Here is a 22,588-nt window from a genome sequence, read left to right on the forward strand (position 1 = left end):
CCCAATTTTTGCCCCCAATCCCCTCAAGGCTTGAACTCACAACCCTGGGTTTAGCAGGCCAATGCTCAAACCACTGAGCTATCCCTCCCCTCATTTGTTAAGTTTTTCAAACAAGTTACTGTGTGCTTTAATCCACCCTGCCCCTCACACCTGTGAAGAGCTACCTGTAAATATCCACAAGTCTAATTCATTATCCCTCTTAAAATTTTCCTGTTCTGTGATACCTAAAAAAACCCCCTGACAACAGTAAAGCTGTTAGCGGCCTGAGGCCGCTGAGCAACGCTATCTCCTTGCGTCCTATCTGTCATTTCCTCTTAGACTGTAAACTCTGTATGGCAGGGTCCATGCTCTTGGGCTGTGTGCATTTGTACAGCCCCTAGCACACGGGGGTGCTGGGCCGTGACCGGGGCTCACTGGCCCTGCAGCAATGCAAATAAGGAGACAGGCGCGCTCTTTATCCCGCTGCCGCTTCCTGACTCGCCCCCTGGGGCTGCAGGCGCCTCCACTCTGATCCCAGTGACTTGTACCCCCTGCTTCGCTCCAGCTGTTGCGCTCTCAGTTCCCGCCCGCGGGCCCCCCTCCCCCATTAGCGGGCTTCCCCCGCTCCGGCTCTGACTCCTCTAGCGCCCTCCCCGCCCTCCGGTCTCCCCTGCGGGCCCAGCCAGCCCCAGCTCGGCGGAGCGGCTCTAGCCACAACCAGCGGCTCAGGGCCCCGGCCCGCGCTGCAGGCGCCAGACAGCCGCTGGAGGGGCGGGTCCTGACCCGCGCTCCGAGGCACAAGCCGCCACTAGGCCTCCCCGGGAGAGCCGGGCTGGAAGCAGGAAGCTGGAGGACCAGCACCTAACGGCTACTTTCCGCCCCCTCGGCGCGCGGGGGGGGGTGTCACTCGACACTACCGGATCAAAGGGCAGCCGGAAGTCCCGGCGCGAGGGATTCCTTCCGGGTCGCTGATCCCGTCGCGTGCGCCGACTTCCGCTTGGCCGGCCACCCGCCAGCAAAGCGAGAGGCGCGGGCCGGCAGTCAGAGAAGGCGGCGGCGGCGGCGGCCATGCAGGTCTCCAGCCTCAACGAGGTGAAGATCTACAGCCTGAGCGCGGGCCGGAGCCTCCCCGAGGTGAGGCAAGAGCGGCCCCCGCCCGCTGCTGCCCGCAGCGGGATCCTGGCCCTTTCTCCGCGGGTAGGGGGTGGGGCGCAGTCTCTGCTCCCGCGTGGGGGGCGCTGCACGGAAAGCACCCCCGTGCTCCCCCTCCAGGACCTGGACAGGCGCGTCTGCGGCAGGGGAACCGCTGCCTCTGCTCCGCCTCATGTCCCCCAGCCGCCTGGGCGCTTCCCTCCTGGCCGGGCCCACGTCGGCGGGGGAGGGGGCGCTCAGGCTGGGAACACGGTTGCTGAAACCCCTTTAAACTTTGTGCGTGAACCTGACAGAGCGACGGAGTTTCTTCTAGAACGGCGGTTTGGCGGGGGGGGGGGGGCGTGTTCAGGCCTGTTTTTCTGACTCTGTAAAGCCTGCCCCTGTCCGGGTGAAGATCTGCTTGAACAACAGGCGAAACGGTGAAACTTCCTCGACAAAACCTGCTGCAGTGTGCAAACGGGCCGCGGGGGGGGGGGGGGGGGGCAGAGAACTCCCTACATCAGTGGTTTTCAACCTTTTTTCAGTTGCAGATCCCCTAACAAATTTCCAGTGGAGGTGGCGATTGGGGCTGTGTACACGCTGCAGTTTAAGTCTGTATAAGTAATGCCACTCTGGTGTGAATAAGGGTTTGTCTACACTGGCAATTAACAGCGCTGCAACTTGCTCCCTCAGGGGTGTGAACCCCCCCCCCCCCCCCCCCCCACCAGAGCGCAGCAAGTTGCAGTGCTATAAAGCGCCAGTATAAGCAGTGCCCCAGCACTGGGCGTCATGCCCCTTGTTGAGGTGTGTTTTTTTAGAGCGCTGGGGGAACTCTCTCCCGGCACTGCGCCGTCACCACACAAGGCACATTAAAAGTGCTGCCAGTGTACGCTAGCCCTAATAAGCTACCCCCCTGAGTGAAGTACATTACACCAACGTAAGCACTGGTGTGGACAGCGCTGTCCCGATGACATAGCTGTTACTGCTCATGGGGACTGGAGTAATTGAGTTGATGGGCTTAGCGCGTCTGCACTAGCAGGGGTGCAGCTGCATGCTCTGTAGTGTAGCCATAGCCAGTGAACCTGCAGGGGTGTGCGGACCACAGATTGAAAGCCGGTGCCCTAGAACTTTCTTCTCTAGTCTCTCTGGGATCAAGGTTTCAGTAGCCTTCAGAAGGAGATTAGACCTGTATGCAGATAATATTAATATCCAGAATTATATTAGTAAAAACCTCTAAAAAGTAAATGTTTATGGAGAAATATAATACCTCAGGTTTCAGAGATTAAGACAACCTCTAACTATTAGAGGCTGGGGAAAGGTGAGCTGGGGTAGATTATCCCCTTTTTTATGCCTTTCTGCATCATGGTTTTTTTGCAGCTCTTCCGAAGCTCATGGTATTAACTACTGTTGGTGATAGGATACTAGGTTAGATATACCTGTGGTCTGATCCACCTCTGCAATTCCTGTGTTCATACAGATGTTATAAATTGTGGTAATAGGTCTTAAAAATTGGGTTTTAAGTTGATGGTGTCCCCTTAATATTTTTGTCCGTGTCTCACACGGATATCTGAGAAACAGAATCATAGAATATCAGGGTTGGAAGGGACCTCAGGAGGTCATCTGGTCCAACCCCCTGCTCAAAGCAGGACCAATCCCCAATTTTTGCCCCAGATCCCAAATGGCCCCCTCAAGGACTGAATTTACAACCCTGGGTTTAGCAGGCCAGTGCTCAAACCACTGAGCTATCCCTCCCCCCAAGGACAAAGTGGAGTGGACAAATAGGAATAGAACAAAGTGAAGAAAACTGAAGAAAATAAATTTTGTCTCATGACAAAATTGTAATAATTTTGAGTGAAGTCTGTGCTTGTTTTACCTAAATTAACTGCCCCAATAATAACCTTTTACATATTTGTGGATTATATCATTCTCTCCCACCCCACTCCTAGTCTCTTTCTTGACAGCTATCCTAATCCTTGGAATTGTAACTTGTAGGGCTTTTAGACTTAGATAAAAGTTGTGTTGCCAGTATGTTAGCTAGCACATGCTAACTAATACATTTGAAAAGTTTAGTGTAGACTATGAAGTTTATATACTTTAACGTGTGCTAAACTGTTAGACTTACAGCTAGGTAGGAGCCTTGTCTACACTAGGCTGTTAAAACTTGTTAGTTAATTAGTTAACATGCTAACAGCGCATCTTAAAGCCTCATCTAGACAAGGCTAGAGTTGATGGCAAAGCTGGTTTTGGGAGTGTAAAGGGGCTAAGCCAGGGCTCGACCATCTCCGGGGCGGTGGGGAGCCACACCGGCTCAATACACATAGTTATCTTTGGGGAATTTGTCTGGCCACTGGAGTCTCCCTCGGCAGCCATTGCGGTAACTGGACTGAGCACTGTAGGTCCGGGCAGGGCACCTAATAGTCAGTAGCTCAGGCCCTCAGGCAGGGCTGAGCAAATAGCCCAATGTTAGTAGGCCAGGCCCTGGGTCAGGGCGGGGCACCAAATAGTCAGTAGCTCAGGCCCTCAGGCAGGGGCTGAGCAACACAGCATGTGTGAATTAGCCCAGGCCTCCAAGGACCTGGAAGAGGGAGAGATTGCCATCCACGAGTTGAGTGGCAGGAGGGACACAGCATCCCACTCCACTGCATCCCAGCCCGGGGACCTAGCAGCAGCAAACAACCCGCTGCTGGGTCAGTGGGGATCCTGACCGCAACACACTGACATGGGTTCTGGCAGAATTACAGCCAGACTAGGGTCGGCTGTCCCCGGGCTACTTCCTAACTCCCCTCCTTCTGGTACCTGGGTCCCGGCAGTGGTCTCCGGGAGGTCCAGCACCATTGGTTCCTTGGGGCAGTGGACAAGCGGCTGGACTGGTAACTCCCCTGGATAGCTGGCACAGAGCAGATCCGGCCAGTCTTGGTGTGGACCTGGGGCTGTGGGGTTTTCCCAGTCGCGGGCTAGGCTGGCTACGTCTGGCCTCCCCGGCGGCTGGTCCTGTAGTGAGCTCTGAGGGCCCACCTTTCTACTTCTGGATTGCCGCCTGTCCCTCTGAGAGGCGGGCTCAGAGTTTCCTGGCTCCGTCCACTCTGGTGGCTGGAGGGGCTCAACCCTCTCTGGGGAGCCACACCACCTCGCTACCCCCGTCTCCCCCAAGTCTGGCTCCCGCTCGTCGGGGTCAGACTCTTCCATCCCTCCTAGGCGGGACAGGAAGTCTGCATTCGCATGGTCCTTACCAGCCCTATGCCGGATGGTGAAAGCGTAGGGCTATAAGGCCAGATACCACCGCAGTAATCGATAGTTGTTATTTTTCATTTTTGTTAACCATTGGAGGGGGGGCATGGTCCGTGACTAACGTAAATGGAGCCCCAAGGAGGTAATACCGCAGGGCGCCACAGGCCCACTTCACGGCGAGTGCTTCCGTTTCGATCACGGCATAGTTCTTCTCGTGAGGGAACAGTTTTCGGCTGAGGTATAGGACCGGGTTGTCATCTCCATCCACATCCTGGGATAGGACAGCCCCGAGCCCCACCTCCAAGGCATCGGTGTGGAGGATGAACCCCCAGTCAAAGTCCGGACTGTATAGGACTGGCTGCTGGCAGAGACACGTCTGGAATGTCTGAAAGGCGTCTTCACAGTTTTGGGACCATTGCACTCGCTGGGGACTGTTCTTCGTCAAAAGTCCTGTTAAGGGGGCTGTGATGGAAGCAAACTGTGGAATGAACCGCTGATAGTAGCCGGCGAGCCCCAGGAACTGTTGTACTTGGTGTTTCGTAGTGGGAGGCGGACAGGCTCCCAGGGCTTGCACTTTCTCCACGAGGGGTCTCACTCGTCCTTTCCCTATGATGTACCCAAGGTACATGGCCTCCTGCCACCCGATGCAACACTTTTTCGGGTTGGCTGTCAGTCCCGCCTGCTGCAGTGATCTCAACGCTGTGCGTTCCAGGTGGTCCTCCCAGTGGTGGCTGTATATCACGACATCATCCAAATAGGCCACCACATAGGCTTGATGGGATCGCAACAGACGATCCATCAGTTGCTGGAACGTCGCCGGGGCCCCGTGGAGGCCGAAAGGCATCCGGGTAAACTGGTAGAGTCCCGAGGGGGTCGCGAATGCAGTCTTCTCCTTAGAGGTGTAGTCGAGCGGGATCTGCCAGTACCCTTTACTGAGGTTGAGGGTGGTAATGAACTGGGCCTCCCCCAGGCGGCCAAGCAGTTCATCTACACGGGGCATAGGGTAGGCATTGAACCGTGAGATGGCGTTCACCTGCCGGAAGTCTATACAAATGCGCCGGGTGCCGTCGGGCTTGGGCACAGAGACCACCGGACTACGCCACTCACTCTGCGATGGCTCAATGACTCCTAAGGCTAGCATGGCCTGTACCTCTTCCTCCACCTCCTGTCGCATTCGGTATGGCAGCGGCCTGGTCGTCTCCCAGATTACCTTTCCCGGCTCTGTCTGGATGGAGAGATGGACCAGGGTCGTATAATCGGGTAGGGCCGTAAAGGTTCTCCAGAACGCCTGCAGCAGACATTGAGCCTGCTTGTGCTGTTCCTCCATGAGGGTATTGCCGAGCTGGGGGCTGGCAGGGCCCTCGGTCAGGGGTGCGCAAGGACCCAGCTCTGGCAGGCAAGGGTTAATCAGCAGACCCTCCCGCTCTCGTCACGGTTTCAACAAATTCACATGATACCGTTGGGTCTTCTTGCGCCGGTCGGGCTGGTGGATCTCGTAGGTGCCAGGCCCGACCTTCCGAGCCACCTCATAGGGTCCCTGCCATCAGGCCAGCAACTCTGACTCGCTCGATGGCAGGAGGCGCAGGACCCGATCCCCTGGTTCAGCGACCCCCTGGTGCGCGCCTGCGCATCCTGGTTATAGGTTTGTTCCCGTGTCTCCTGCACCGCCTTCAAGTTCTTATGAGCTAGGGCTCCAGCCTGAGCGAGGTACTCCTGCAGCTGGAGGACGTACTTCAGGAGGCCTTGGGTTGGAGAAGGGGACTGCTCCCATGTTTCCTGCATGAGGTCCAACAGGCCTCATAGATTCATAGATATTTAGGTCAGAAGGGACCATTATGATCATCTAGTCTGACCTCCTGCACAATGCAGGCCACAGAACTTCACCCACCACTCCTAAAAAAGACCTCACACCTATATCTGTGCTATTGAAGTCCTCAAATTGTAGTTTGAAGACCTCAAGGAGCAGAGAATCCTCCAGCAAGTGACCCATGCCCCATGCTACAGAGGATGGCGAAAAACCTCCAGGGCCTTCCAATCTGCCCTGGAGGAAAATTCCTTCCCGACCCCAAATATGGCGATCAGCTAAACCCTGAGCATATGGGCAAGATTCATCAGCCAGATACTACAGAAAATTCTTTCCCGGGTAACTTGGATCTTACCCCATCTAAAAACCCATCACAGGCCATTGGGCCTATTTACCATGAATATTTAATTACCAAAACCATGTTATCCCATCATACCATCTCCTCCATAAACTTATCGAGTTTAATCTTAAAGCAAGATAGATCTTTTGCCCCCACTACTTCCCTCGGAAGGCTATTCCAAAACTTCACTCCTCTGATGGTTAGAAATCTTCGTCTAATTTCTAATCTAAATTTCCTAGTGGCCAGTTTATATCCATTTGTTCTTGTGTCCACATTGGTACTGAGTTTAAATAATTCCTCTCCCTCTCTGGTATTTATCCCTCTGATATATTTATAGAGAGCAATCATATCTCCCCTCAACCTTCTTTTAGTTAGGCTAAACAAGCCAAGCTCCCTGAGTCTCCTTTCATAAGACAAGTTTTCCATTCCTCGGATCATCCTAGTAGCCCTTCTCTGTACCTGTTCCAGTTTGAATTCATCCTTCTTAAACATGGGAGACCAGAACTGCACACAGTATTCCAGGTGAGGTCTCACCAGTGCCTTATATAACGGTACTAAAACCTCCTTATCCCTACTGGAAATACCTCTCCTGATGCATCCCAAGACGACATTAGCTTTTTTCACAGCCATATCACATTGGCAGCTCATAGTCAACCTATGATCAACCAATACTCCAAGGTCCTTTTCCTCCTCCGTTACTTCTAGTTGATGCATCCCTAGCTTATAACTAAAATTCTTGTTATTAATCCCTAAATGCATGACCTTACACTTCTCACTATTAAATTTCATCCTATTCCTATTACTCCAGTTTACAAGGTCATCCAGATCCTCCTGTAGGGTATCCCTGTCCTTCTCTAAATTAGCAATACCTCCCAGCTTTGTATCATCTGCAAACTTTATTAGCACACTCCCACTTTTTGTGCCCAGGTCAGTAATAAAAAGATTAAATAAGATTGGTCCCAAAACTGATCCTTGAGGAACTCCACTGGTAACCTCCCTCCAACTTGACAGTTCACCTTTCAGTAGGACCCGTTGTAGTCTCCCCTTTAACCAATTCCCTATCCACCTTTCAATTTTCCTATTGATGCCCATCTTATCCAATTTAACTAATAATTCCCCATGTGGCACAGTATCAAACGCCTTACTAAAATCTAAATAAATTAGATCCACTGCGTTTCCTTTATCTAAAAAATCTGTTACTCTCTCAAAGAAGGAAATCAGGTTGGTTTGGCACGATCTACCTTTTGTAAAACCATGTTGTATTTTGTCCCATTTACCATTGACTTCAATGTCCTTAACTACCTTCTCCTTCAAAATTTTTTCCAAGACCTTGCATACTACAGATGTCAAACTAACAGGCCTATAATTACTTGGATCACTTTTTTTCCCTTTCTTAAAAATAGGAACTATGTTAGCAATTCTCCAATCATATGGTACAACCCCTGAATTTACAGATTCATTAAAAATTCTTGCTAATGGGCTTGCAATTTCTTGTGCCAATTCTTTTAATATTCTTGGATGAAGATTATCTGGGCCCCCCGATTTAGCCCCATTAAGCTGTTTGAGTTTCGCTTCTACCTCAGATATGGTGATGTCTACCTCCATATCCTCATTCCCATTTATCATGCTACCATTATCCCTAAGATCCTCTTTAGTCTTATTAAAGACTGAGGCAAAGTATTTGTTTAGATATTGGGCCATGCCTAGATTATCCTTGACCTCCACTCCATCCTCAGTTTTTAGCGGTCCCACTTCTTCTTTCTTTGTTTTCTTCCTATTTATATGACTATAGAACCTTTTACTATTGGTTTTAATTCCCTTTGCAAGGTCCAACTCTACTTGACTTTTAGCCTGTCTCACTTTATCCCTACATATTCTGACCTCAATAAGGTAGCTTTCCTTACTGATCCCTCCCTTCTTCCACTCCCTATATGCTTTCTGCTTTTTCTTAATTACCTCTCTAAGATGCTTGCTCATCCAGCTTGGTCTACAACTCCTGCCTATGAATTTTTTCCCCTTTCTTGGGATGCAGGCTTCCGATAGCTTCTGCAGCTTTAATTTAAAATAATCCCAGGCCTCCTCTACCTTTAAACCCATAAATTCTTCAGTCCAATCCACTTCCCTAACTAATTTCCTTAATTTTTGAAAGTCAGCCCTTTTGAAATCAAAAACCTCGTGGATGGCCTCCATATAGCAGCTCAAACGGGGAGAACGTTGTCAACGACTGGGGTACCTCTCGGATGGCTAGCAGCAAGGGAGGGAGCAGCTGGTCCCACCGGCGTAGCTCCTCTGGGGGGAACTTCTGCAACATCTCCTTCAGGGTCCGATTGAACCATTCCACCAGCCCGTGCATCTGCGGGTGATAGACGGAGGTGCGTAATTGTTTCACCCCTAGGAGGTTGCATACCTGCTGCAACAACCGGGAGGTGAAATTGGTGCCTTGGTCCGTTAAGATTTCCCGGGGCAGGCCCACTCGGGCAAAGACCTTCACCAGTTCACCAGCGATGGTCTGGGCGGTGGTGCTCTGCAATGGCACGGCCTCCGGGAGGCGTAGTCAACGATGACCAAGACATACCGGAACCCTGAAGCACTTTTTGGAAGCGGACCCACCAGGTCCATGGCCTCTTGCTCGAATGGTGTCTCTGTTATGGGCATGGGAACTAGAGGGGCCCTGGGTACTCGCGGGGGAGCGGCTAACCGGCACTCTGGGCAGGAGCTACAATAGTTTCTCACTTCCTGGTGAACACCGGGCCAGAAGAACCGCGTCAAAATCCGGGCGAAGGTCTTTTCATGGCTTAAGTGCCTGGCAGTGGGGATGTCATGCGCAAGCTTCATCACAGCCCGTCAGTGACACCGTGGTACCAGCAGCTGCGTTCGTGGTTCCTTCGTGTGGGGGTCGCAGTCAATCCGGTACAGACGGTTCCAGCGTAGCTCGAAGTGGGGCCACCTGATTGCGCACTGAGGGTCGACCATAGTCCCATCAAAGGCCGCTAGGTATTTAAAGGCCTGGCTCAGGGTGGGGTCGGCTTTTTGGTCATGGCAAAAATCAGCATGGAGTTGGGATTCGGCAGAGGGCCCCAGCAGGGGGCCGTGTGTTTCCTCAGTCCCTTCTCCAGGTTCCGGGGTCCCGTCGTCATCCTCCGGTAGGGCCTCGGGAAATTCTCCTTCCAGCGTCGGGGTAGAGTGGAGGATCTCCTCGAAGGTGGGCCAGTCCTGCCCCAGGATCACCGGGTATGCAAGTCGAGGGGCCAGGCCAACAACGATTCGTCGGGTAACCCCGGCCACTGTCAATGGGATCCAGGCACTGGGGTAGGGCCGAACATCGCTGTGGATGCATTGCAGCTGAATTGTTCCCAAGTGGGAGTCCACCGGCGGTCCCAAAGCCTGACGAATCAGTGTCTGCCCGCAGCCGGAGTCTAGCAGGGACTGGGTGGGATGGTCCCCGACAGCTACCGGAACTGTGATCTTGGGAGCCTGTGGTAGCCGGGCCCTGGTTTCCCCCGCACAGACAAGGCCAAAGCTGCAGTCCATTTCTGTGCAGTCCTGCTGCAAATGTCCATACTTCCCACATAGAAAGCAGGGCCCGAGTTCAGGGCGACCATGCCGGGTGGGGGCTCCTGACGGGTTCCTAGGTGCACTCCAACTGGTCCCCGGGAAATTCAGCATGGTGGTTGCAGACCCTTGTTGAGGGGGGAGCTCAGGGCGTCTGGCCTGAGGCCCTGAGCAAGCCTTTTGCCTGCGGGGGAGGTTCCATCGCTTGGTCGGGGTGCCCCCTTTTCTTTCGGTGTTAGTGCGCTCTGGCCCAGGGGTTTGGGTTCGGATGACGAGCCTCACCAGCGTTTCAGCTGCGAGGAACTCTTCCATCAGCGTGATGGCGGCTGCTAACATTGCTGGCCGATGGTGGAGCACCCAGGCCCGTCCTCGGGCCGGGAGGATTTGTACGAACGGTTTTAAAATGATTTGTTCCGTGACCTCCTCTGCTGTCTTCCTGTCTGGTTGTAGCCACCGCTTGCACGTTTACTTCAGGGTTTGGGCCACCAGCTGGGGTCTGGTGCCTGTGGGGTATGTCTGACTTTGGAACCGCTGTCAAAAGGTTGCTGACATCCAAGGCGTCCAAGATTGCTGCTTTTAGCTGCTTATAATCCTTTGCCTCACATGTAGCCAGCCCCCGGTATGCCGTTTGGACAGTCCCGGTCAAGTGTGGGGCCAAAAGAGTGGCCCATTGGTCAGGGGCCCACCCAGCAACCAGCGCCACCCGTTCAAATGTCACCAAGAAAGCCTCGGGGTCATAGTCAGGTCCCATCTTGGTGGTGCGTGAGGATCCGGCCGCATTTCCCAGCTGCGGCTCCGCAGGGCGCAGTGATGCCGTCACTAACTGCTGGAGCTGGGCTCCTAGCTGCTGCTGGAGCTGGGCGGCGGCTTGCTGTCGCTCCTGGGTCTCCATCAGGAGCTTAATTAGTCGATCCATCTCCATGGCTCTCTCGGGGTGGCTCTCCCCCTCAAACCCCTTCTCACAGGGGCTGAGGGATCGTGCCTGCATTCTCCACCACGTGTAAAGGGGCTGAGCCGGGGCTCGACCCCCTCCGGGGCGGCGGGGAGCCACACCGGCTCGCTACACACAGTTAACTTTGCGGAATTTGTCCGACACTGGGAGTCTCCCTCGGCAGCCCTTGCAGTAATTGGACTGAGCACTGTAGGTCTGGGCGGGGCACCAAATAGTCAGTAGCTCAGGCCCTCGGGCAGGGGCTGAGCAACACAGCATGTGTGAATTAGCCCAGGCCTCCAAGGACCTGGGAGAGGAGGAGATTGCCATCCACGAGTTGGGTGGCAGGGGGGATGCAGGCCCACCCATTCCACTGCGTCCCAGCCCGGGGCCCTAGCAGCAGCAAACAACCCGCTGCTGGGTCAGTGGGGATCCTGACCGCAACACACTGACATGGGTTCTGGCAGAGTTACAGCCAGACTAGGGTCAGCTGTCCCCGGGCTACTTCCTAACTCCCCTTCTTCTGGTACCTGGGTCCCAGCAGTGGTCTCCGGGGTGTCCAGCATCATGGGTTCCTCGGGGCAGTGGACAAGCGGCCGGACTGGTAACTCCCATGGATAGCTGGTGCAGGGCAGGTCCAGCCAGTCTTGGTGTGGACCTGAGGCCGTGGGGTTTTCCCAGTTGCAGGCTAGGCTGGCTACGTCTGGCCTCCCTGGCAGCTGGTCCTATAGTGAGCGCGAAGGTCCCACCTTTATACTTCCGGGTTGCGCCTTTCTACTTCCGGGTCGCCACCTGTCCCTCTGAGGGGCGGGCTCAGAGCTTCCTGGCTTCGCCCACTCTGATGGCTGGAGGGGCTCGACCTTCTCCGGGGCAGCGGGGAGCCACACCGCCTCGGTACAGGGAGGCTGTGATTCTTAAGATTTTATGTGGGGGAAAAAAATGTATAACTGCTCTGATTGCAAAGATAAACGTTCTGAATTTAAAAGCTGTAATAATCAGGTGAGTGTTGAGAGACTCACAGCACACTCAAATTTTCAATTACTTTTTTTCTTAAGTGTGAAATTATTAAATATCTTCATGGAAATGCTTGCTTTGCTATACATAGCACAATAAACAGAAAAAGAATTAATTTGACTGTTAAATCCCAGCATTGTTTCACTGGCAAATTTGATAAATCTAACTCACACTTCCTTTTCCTAGCACTTTAAATTAGTACTGACAGCAATTATTTTCCTTTTCTTACAGTGGCTTTCTGATAGGAAGAAGAGAGCACTACAAAAGAAAAATGTGGGTAAGTTGTCCTTAACACATACTGTTCAGTAATGGGTTGCATTTACATAGCATCCTAGTCCAGAAGTAGATCAAGAAACTTTACAAACTGATTTAAGAGCTACAATTATATCTTGCTTATGTACGTAGATAGTTGGCAGCCACCTTTGGATTGAAGAGGCACAGCTGTAAATTGTTGTAGATTATGGGGTCAAGAACTAAACTTTCTCATGTGCAATATTGTACAGTTGACTGGATGAATTATGGGTTGTTCTTGAATTCCTATGAAGCATCAGGTGTCGGCCACTGTAGGAAGTGGGACAGAATATATGCTGGACCCCTTTTACATATACATTATGATAAGATTATATCTGCATCAGAAATGTGACAATTATGATCCTCAAGGACAATGCAGTTGGTTATACTCACATTTCTCAGCACTGAGTACTGATATCAGAGCATTCTTTTCTGGCAAGAAGTCCTGTCACCAAGATCTGTTGTTTAATTAAAATGTGGATTTTACATTTTGAGTTGAAGCCTCCTCTTCTTGTCCCAGACTCTATGCTGTTAAAAAATGCCCAGCAAACAAAAAAACCTGCAAACAAAAATTCCTACCCATGTGTAGTCATGCTTCTCTGCCTAGAGATCGGGAGAAAAAACCCCCACCTTTTTACTCTGGATTTTTATGCTCTTTTGTTTTTGGTATAAATACCATAGTGATAACTGCCATACAGAAAGCTAAAATAGATATATATATATATATATATATTGGATTTTATTGCATGAATCTATAACAGAGGGCAATGTGATACACTATATCAGGGTTTCTCAGCCCATGGGTTGGGACCCAAAATTGGTTCGCCAGAATGTTTCAGAGCGTCGTGTGGCAACTCCTGTGGCTACAATCCTGTGAAGCTGGCTGGGCTGCCTCCCTACTCCAGGAAACCTCCGGGGTCCCGGTGCCACTCAAGTTCACTGCAACCCTAGAAGTTGCAATGCCTGGAGTGGAGAGCCATGCCCAGCCAGCCCCACAGCACAGGAGCTGCAAGAGCCGCCACTGTGGGGTGAGTGCTGGGCAGAATCTGCCTGAAACTACCCCAGGGCCTCCATCCCCAGATTATTTACTGGGTCATGACAGGCTATTAACATTTACAGCCCAAAAAGGTTGAGAACCACTGCACTATACAATGTCTCTGCTATATAAGGTAAAAAGCTATTTAACACACTGTCTGTACTATAATTATACTAATATACCATAACTGAAATGACGTGATTTGTTCTATATTGATATAGTCTACTTCTGAAAATTCACAGAATTTACTGATCTGTAAATTTATCACTCAGCATATTTTTGGAAGCAGTATTAATTACTCCTAGGAGAATTCTGCGCATCTGTGGACTAGCAGAATTCATTTGTCTCACATAATTTTGTAAAAAGAAAAGGGGTACTTGTGGCACCTTAGAGACTAACAAATTATCCGATGAAGTGAGCTTTAGCTCACGAAAGCTTATGCTCAAATAAATTTGTTAGTCTCTAAGGTGCCACTAGTACTCCTTTTCTTTTTGCGGATACAGACTAACACGGCTGCTACTCTGAAACCTGACATAATTTTGTATTTTCCCACATAAAAAACACTTTGCCTAAGAAGTGCTGAAGTTCCGCCTTTTGCCCAGAAGAGGCTGCTGTGGCGCTAGAATAGCCAGCATGAAAGCAGCTGGCTGTTCTGGCGCCACAGCGACTTCTGGTGGACAAAAGGCGGAACTGCAGCACTTCTTAGGCAAAGTGCTTTTTATGTGGGAAAATACAAAATTCTATTCCCAGTGCTGCAGAATTCTCCCAGGAATAGAGTTCATCACAGCACCCTGCCCGCAGAGCTAGGTTAGGACACAGTGGGGCACACAGGGCTGCTGGGGGTCACAGACTGGGGTTCAGAATGGCTCGTGGGGCAGGGGGACAGACTGGAGCATGGGCTCAGGAGCTGGTGGGGTGACAGCATTGAGCCTGGGGGAGGGGCGGGGCGGGGTCAGGGGCAGACATGCCTGACTGAATGAGAGAGGCTTGGGGTCAGCCAGGGTGGGAAGAAAAACCTCCCACCAACACCTTCCAGGTTCACTCCTAGGCTCCTTCCCTCTCCCTCAACTCCCTGTCTCCCCCAAGCCTTTGCACTGTTTTTGACAGGTGCAGGAAATACAATTCTGTATTGTAACTTAAATGACGTACACAAAGTTCTGTATTAATATGCCTCGTAAGGAATCTGTCAAAAAAAATTACCAGAATCTTTTTTTTTTTTTTTTTGTCTGTGTTGTTACAGACATACTTTCTGACAGATATTTTGAAACAAATTACCAAAATAATTGTAACTGGCTTAATTATATTGTGTTATTTTGACAAATAAAATATGCAGAATTTCAAATATTCCGTACCAAATTTTAAATTTTTTGGTGCTGAATTTTTAATTTTTTTGCGCAGAATTCCCCCAGGGGCATTATATTAAATGTTAATCATGCTTAAAATGAGGATTTTTGTCCTTTGTTTAGTTACTAATGATGCTGCCTTAGAAAACTTTGCCTGTCAAACAAAAGATGTTACCAGTTTTCTTTAATAGGAATGTTTTCTCTTCAGATGTTCGCAGAAGAATTGAACTTATTCAAGACTTTGACATGCCCACAGTTAGCACAAAGATTAAGGTATCAAGGGATGGACAGTATATTATGGCAGCTGGTGAGTTAACTAAATGTTTATGTATGCCAAAGGCTAAAATATTAGAAAACCTTGACCTGGAGCTACCTTACTGAAGGAGAGAAAACTTTCTAGATAATTTTTAAGTGTCAATGTATAGGTGCTTTTTCAGCGTACTGTTACCAGGTGGTGATCCTGGTAGCTCACATGTCATGATGCTCCGTGAAGCACTTCTTTGTAGCACATGGGTATTTGTAGAATTTAATTAAGTTATTTTTTGCAAATGGAGGCTGCCCTTGACACTTCTATTACATGTATATGAATCTGGCTTTCAAAATAAGTTTTTAAAGTTTAATTGATTGAAAATCCCAATGGCCACCAAACTATTTACTGATCCAAATTTGCATAAGTAATGAAACCTGGTTTTGATTGTTTGTTTTTTTTTAAATCAAAAGTAAAAATCAGTGAAACTCTAAATATTTAATGGATTGGCCCAGGTAAACCATATATTATTTGATATTAAATGTACTATTTTAAGACATGATAGCTGCATGTCTGACTTGGTGAATGAACAGTAAATGTGGTCTTTAGTTATGAATCTCACTTTAATGGTAAAGTGTAAGGAAAATGTTATCTTCCTATTCCATTCTATGGGTACTTCAGCCATTTTGATTAAAATGCTCCTGTTATGATTATTATTCTTGTACAATAATCATATCTTCTTTTAAATTAATCTGGTATTCTTTAAAAGGATGGAGGTATAGTACTACAACTAAACTTCACAGAGAGAACAACTGAGAATTAGTTATTTAAGCAGACCTGGGCAATCTAATACAGTACACAGGCTTAGCCTTTCAGGCTGATTAGAAGGTACTATTGTTGAATCCAGGCACAGAGACCGTTATCTTCAGCTTAGATGTGTTTGTGTGTGGTTTTCAGAATAAATCTGCAGCACCAAGATCAAGGTTTTCAAAAACGGGTCCCTAAAGTTATGTCCCTACGTGTCTTGATATTTAAAAGTTGCAAGCACTCAGCAGCTACCATTGATTTCTAGGGCTAAAGGTCCCAACAGTTGAACTAATGGCAAAAGTAAACACTGTGCATACTTAAGACCTGACTCTGTTTAACTGATTGTTTTGAAAACATATTCTCTGCTTTGCTTATGTCAGTGATAAAACTGTTTTGCAGGAACATATAAGCCAAGGATCCGGTGTTTTGATACCTATCAATTATCCCTGAAATTTGAAAGATGCTTGGATTCTGAAGGTCAGTAAATGATATGGCTTTAAACTGTATATGGGAAACAGTGTAGACCTGTGAGTAGAGCACTGAAGTGGAGTAAAGAGACCTGTGTTCTGTCATTAACTTGTTGTGATTTATGCAAGTCACTTTTTCGTACCTCCATTTTCCCATCTGTAAAAGGGGGATAATGTTACTTAACGTATGTTGTAAATCATTTTGAATTCTGTGGGAACTTAAATAACATATCTAAAGCAAAGCACAGGCTATCTGATTTACCTTGTAACTTAAGTTTGTAAGATCATAAGGTTTTACATTGCACTTTTCTTGGTAATTGTTAGATCCAAATGTCCATGTGTATCTTTGGTCAACCCAAATGGGATTTCCGTAATCAATAAGATTGCTAGAAAGTGAGCCATCAATCCTAGATAAACATGCTTTTATGGCTGGCTGGCCTTTTACAATTTTTTTTTTTAATTACAAAAAAAATCTAATCAAATAACCTTTATCTAATCAGCTATCAAGAAAAGCAATAAGTACAGAGTAAAATTTACTAATTTGCCTACTCCTGTCTTGAATAGTAGAAACTGTCACACCAGTATTGCAGTTTCTTCTTTCCAAGTGAATCAATCTAGTTAGTGTTCTAGAAAACTGTAAAAAGCTTTAATTTTTTTTATTCGGTATCAAATTTAAATCTGTAAGCTAGTTAAGGTTATTAATTATATGTTAATTGCTTACATTCTGAATGGAATTTGAGCTTATTTGCCTTCTTTCCTATCTGAAAAGCACTTTACATGTTGTGAGTGCTACTAGAAATGAATAAATAATTTCATCTAAAAAACTAAATTAAGATATTATTAAAGTTGTGTGGTTAAGTGCTCAAGATATGACAAAGGCAAGGTTGTACTTTGTGCATATTCGTTATGATAACCTTTAATTTCATCATTACATCTCCATTTGTTTTAAACATGTGTATAGTCTTCTAGTATTCCAGAATAACAATCTGTGAAAGTCATTAATTTACAAAGAACTCCTTCAGAGTAAGTACAACAGTTTAATAGTGGACACCTGCTGGCATATAAAAGCTGCCTAAATTCACCAAAAAAAATTGCCTTTCTCTGACTTAACTAGCATCTAACTAGACTGAGTCAAAAAAGATATACTTGAGTATTATTTTAAGGAAAATACATTGTTTACAAGAATGATAAAACATTACGAGATGCTACATGTGTATCTCTAAGGCTTTAGAAAAGCATATGAAGATTGTATTTGATCATGTAATTAAAGATTGCATACATAATGCATTGACGTCAGTGTGAACTACTTACATGATGAAAGTTAAGCATCAAAGATCTAGGTCACTGTTTGTAAATCATGTTTACATAATTTGATTCTTAAACTTCCTTTATTCCTCCTCCTCCCCAGTGGTTACATTTGATATTTTATCAGATGATTACTCAAAGGTATGTTTAATATTTTATTTTTAATGTCTATTGAGAACTGAATTATTTTAGACTTCTATGTATTAAAGGGATACTGCCAATACAAACTTTTGAAGTTGATGAGTTAAAAAAATGAAAGTCCAGTTTCTTTAAATAGCATGTCCTGACTCTTTAAAATGATCTTTAAAATGTTTTATTTTTTTCTGCCTCTGTTGTTTGGATGTCTTCTCCTGAATAGTCAGGATACAGGACAAAGAACAAAACTGGAAGTTAATGCAAAGTTTGGTCAAAAATACAAAAAAATGAAATGTGAAAAAGAAGGAAATGTCTTTACTAATTTCTTTCAGTTATAGACATTTTAGGCTTCGTCTATATTAGTAACAGTGTATCGGGTATGCGTACCTATATGCCTCAGTGACTAGCAGGCTGCGTCCACACTGCAGTGTACAGCTACACATGGCAGTGGATGGTCCTCTCCTCACTGCTTCTCCCCTTTCCCTGCTGCCAGAGCCTTCAACTTTGACAGGGAAAGCTCCCACAGCAGGAAAGGGGCAAGGCAGTACATTGCTAAAAATAGCAGGGTAGATGTGGGAGGCATTTTTCAGGTGTGTAAAGAGCTGTGTAGGATAGATACTCCCGCGGTTCTGGTGCATCTTTACTCGCCTAAGCAGTTCCTCACCATCTACAGTACTGTTTATACTCGTGCTAGGGGGCTATTCTCTACACACCACTGTAAATATAGACATAGCTTTAGTCACAGTCATTCACAACTACAAGGTAGGTACAAATTTTTCGGACAGAAATGTGATTTTTTTTCAGATTGACTGTTCCTTTAAATGTGAATGTATTTAAGGTGCTGATTGATCAAGTTGTTAACATGTGTCTAATGTTAAGCATGTGAGTAATTTTGTTGACTTCAATAAGACTACTCAGATGTTTAAATTTAGACATATGCTTAAGTACCTTGCTAATCAGGACCTCAGTTTCCCTGGACAGACATTGCCATTTTATTGGATACATAATCTTGTTGCTTTTCTAGATTCAGAATGTCTAAAATTCTGCCACCTGCTAGATAACTAAGAATAACTGTGTCGGCATTGAAGGGGAAAAGGAGGGAACTGATTCTATGAGTTACAGCAGTCTTCCACCTGCTTTCTCTCTAAAGGTACGTCTACACTATGGAGACTATACTGGCATAGTCCAGTAGTGTAGACGCAGCGTACATTGACAGAAAGGGGTTTTCTGTTGGTGTAGGAACACCTCGTCCTGAGCGATGTTAGCTACATTGATGGAAGCGCTCTTCCATTGACATAGCTGTGTCTACACTGGGGTTTATGTTGGCATAGCTGTGTTAGTCAGAGGTGTGATTTTTTTTTCATACCTGTGACCAATGTAGCTTTCTAGACAAAGCCTAAGAGAAAATGCTGGCCATCTTAAGGACTGAAAAAGAACTTGTGAGGTTATCAGAAGACATTTTTGTTTACAAATTAGTTTCCTGTCTGGTTACTAAATATAGTCTTGCTTTTTTGTGTTTAGCTGAAATTGCCAATATATTCAGATGTAGAAAAACTATCTAGAGAACTTGTCTAACTCCATATTTTCCTTGTTGTATGTCTTTTTTTAACTTTATTATCCAAAAACATACTATATAATCAATAAGGAGAAAAACTGAAAACCAGTCCAAATAATCCTACCTACTTTAAATTAGCAAAAAAAACTAGGAGTACTTGTGGCACGTTAGAGACTAACAAATTTATTTCGGCATAAGCTTTCGTGGGCTAAAACCCACTTCATTCGCCCACGAAAGCTTATGCCCAAATAAATTTGTTAGTCTTTAACGTGCCACAAGTACTCCTAGTTTTTTTTGCTGATACAGACTAACACGACTACCACTCTGAAACCTGTCACCATTTAAATTAGTAGTGCATTCAAGATATTTTTAATCAAAGAGGCATTACTCTGGAAGTATTTACTATTGGATGTTTTTATGACTCACTGTGTAGGTTTAGTAAGGAATGGTGTTTTTGTTCCCTGACCTTTTCAAAGAAGGTTGTCTTTCCATTTGTCTGTTACCCGTAGCAGTAGCCAGATACATTAGGGAAGTTGATCTTGTCATCCAGTGGTTTTATTCTCTAGGAATAACTCAGTGGTGGCAGAAACTGACATGATGCTAAGGGAAAACTAATATAAAAAAGTTCCACTGAGTTGGATCTATTTATTAATAAAGGAAAACCTGAGTGTTTTCCGTTCCAGTATTGTAGAGACTTTCCAAAAATATCTAAAACAACAATTATTAGAGATTGAGGGAAACTTCAACATTTGTATGTCCTTTAATTACTCTGAGCTTACTTTATGGAGGCATGAAATTTGATTGTGTTTTATTTTTTAGGTACATTTTGAAAAGTCTTTAAAAATTCTTTTTGTGTGGGAAGTAAAGGAGGATGAATATTCAGATTTGTCCTTGAAAATAAACTGCATCTCTGCTCCCCGTGAGAGTGATCCTTTGATGTCTTTCCCCCTTTCCTTCTGTCAGTGGACTTAAAACATGCTGTTAAAGCTTAAATTGAATATGATCTCATTTTGCGTTAATCTCTTTAACTTATTTTCTGTACTGCTCCATGCTTCAGAAACTTCCTTTAGTTTTACTAGACTGTCGAGTTAGAACAGAAGAGATTCTAGTTAGACTAGAGAAGAGAATTGACCTGGGCATCATTGTAAAAAGCTGAATGAAGAGCTCTGCTTAATGTGCAGCTGTGGTCAAAAGCCAAGCAAGATGTTAGGCTGCATGAGGAATTGGATGGAAAATAATTTGGAAAATGTTGTTATGCCATTATATAAATGAATGAGGTGGCCTCATTTGCAATATTAATCACCCACATTGTAAAAAAATAAATAAATTGCAGAATGATCAAGGATGTGGGAAAACTATGTTGAAGAGAGATTGAAAATATCTGGATCCTTTATGTTAGAAAGGAGATGAATAAGAGGGGACATGATAAAATTATGTAAAATAATTAATGGTCTTGAGGATGTAGATCAGGAATTTCTGTTCTCCCTGTTTCATAACTCAAGAACAACAGATATTCAATGAAATTAAAAGGTGGCAAATTCAAGTAATTTTTCGCACAACCTGTAGTTGAATTCTGGAACACATTGCCACAGGAAATTGTTGAGGCCAAGAATTTAGCAAAATTCAAAATAAGTTTGGACTTCTATGTGAATAACATGAATATCCAGAGTTGCTATAATTAATGGTAACAAATTGTGGGGAATGGATATTCAACCTCTAGCTTCGGGGTTTAAGTCAGTCTCTAGTTCTTGGATCATGAGACCTAATGTATGGGGCAGATTATCTTGCATCTATCTGCTGCAGCATTCTTACACCTTCCTCTCAAGCATCTGGTGTGGCCACTCTCTGAGACATGAAACATGATATCAAAGGTGCACATCAGTTAGACATCGGTCCTTCCCTTCAGGGAGTGGTGATGGTAGGGGAGCTGTTCATATATGCATACAAATTTCAGACAAATGAACAGAAAATGCCACCACCATTATGCAACTTTTTAAACGCATGTGTAAATTTCACTAAAAACATTGATCAAAGGCTACAGAAATCATTTGGAAAGATTCTCTTCAAATTAATTTATCAAAATCTCTCCCCATACCCAATGAAAATAGTGAGTCAGGATCAATGTTAGTAAATTTTACCACTGGAAAAATAACTGGAGTTTTCTTTAAAGAAAAGAGTAACGAGGGTGGGGAAGGGGAGGAAACCATCAGAAAAACAACCAACCAACCCCCAAATCCTTTCTGCTTTGTGTTTTCAGATTGTCTTCTTGCAGTGTGACAGATACGTTGAGTTTCATTCACAACATGGCCGTTATTACAGGACAAGAATACCAAAGTTTGGTAGAGATTTCTCCTACCACTACCCATCATGTGACCTGTATTTTGTAGGAGCAAGGTATTGATCCAGATGGGCTGGTCTTTGTTTTCATTTTTCTTAGGACTGTTTGTTTTTTTTTCTTCAAGTATAAAATGAAGCTAAAAATATACTGTAAAAATTGACAATTCCATCTACATGCATAGTGGAAGATACTATTCTTCGGTGAAGAGTAGAAAATGTTGGTGATAGAAAATCTAAGTTGGTTCATTAAACAGAAGACTTTACAAAATTAATTGCAATAACACTCAGGAAGGAAAAATCATACACAAATACTAATTTGGGAATAACTCTGTAGACAATAATACTGCAGAAAAAGATCAGGGGAGGATATTGGATCACAATTTGAATATGGGCCAACAATGCGATGCAGTTGCAAAAATGGCTGATATCATTCTGGGGTGTATTTACAAGATTATCATATGTAATATATTGGAGATAATTGGCTCTCCTTGGCACTGATGAGACCTGAGCTGGAGTATTATGTCCAGTTCTGGGCGCCATACTTTAAAAAGATGTGGACAAATTGGAGAGAGTCCAGAAGAGAGCAAAAAAACCAATAAAAGGTTTAGAAAAACCTGACCTATGAGGAAAGGTTAAAAAAACTGGATACATTTAGTCTTGAGAAAAGAAGATTGATATGTCTTCAAATATGCGAAGAGCTGTTATAAAGAGGAGATTGATTGATTGATTTCCATGTCCACCGAAGGTAGGACAAGAAATAATTAGCTTAATTTTTAGCAATGGAGATTTAGGTTAGATATTAGGAAGCACTTTCTATAAGAGTAGTTAAGTTCTTGAATAGGGGACGCTGTGCAATCACCATCACTGGAGGCTTTTAAGAACAGGTTGGACAAACACCTAGCAGAGATGGTGTAGACATACTTGGTCCGGTCTCAGCACAAAGGGCTGGGCTAAATGTCCCCTCAAGGTCCCTTCCAGCCCTGCATTTCTGTGATTCTTTAAGTCCTTTCATTTCCTTAGTCTGTTACCATTGGATAGTTCTATGCCCAGTTACATTATGTTTTTGAAAATAGCTGTCAAAAATTA

At 45.8% G+C, this 22,588-nt stretch overlaps 1 protein-coding gene across 3 annotated transcripts in view; it reads left to right on the top strand.

Annotated features, from left to right (window-relative positions):
- The first annotated feature begins 916 nt into the window (after positions 1-916).
- NOL10 (nucleolar protein 10) overlaps positions 917-22,588 on the top strand; it is a 99,016-nt gene continuing 77,344 nt past the window's right edge. The window contains exons 1-6 of one of the 3 annotated variants that reach the window (XM_073336019.1): positions 917-1,113; positions 12,211-12,256; positions 14,858-14,956; positions 16,103-16,180; positions 17,579-17,616; positions 21,423-21,559. In XM_073336019.1, coding sequence (XP_073192120.1) covers positions 1,048-1,113; positions 12,211-12,256; positions 14,858-14,956; positions 16,103-16,180; positions 17,579-17,616; positions 21,423-21,559 — 464 coding nt within the window. In that variant the 5' untranslated portion in view covers positions 917-1,047. Of the gene's footprint in view, positions 1,114-12,208; positions 12,257-14,857; positions 14,957-16,102; positions 16,181-17,578; positions 17,617-21,422; positions 21,560-22,588 lie in introns of those variants that run through there. The other 2 variants (XM_073336020.1, XM_073336021.1) reach the window with 2 other exon arrangements.

The sequence above is a fragment of the Lepidochelys kempii genome, chromosome 3 (assembly GCF_965140265.1).
Source record: "Lepidochelys kempii isolate rLepKem1 chromosome 3, rLepKem1.hap2, whole genome shotgun sequence".
Taxonomy (NCBI): domain Eukaryota; kingdom Metazoa; phylum Chordata; order Testudines; family Cheloniidae; genus Lepidochelys; species Lepidochelys kempii.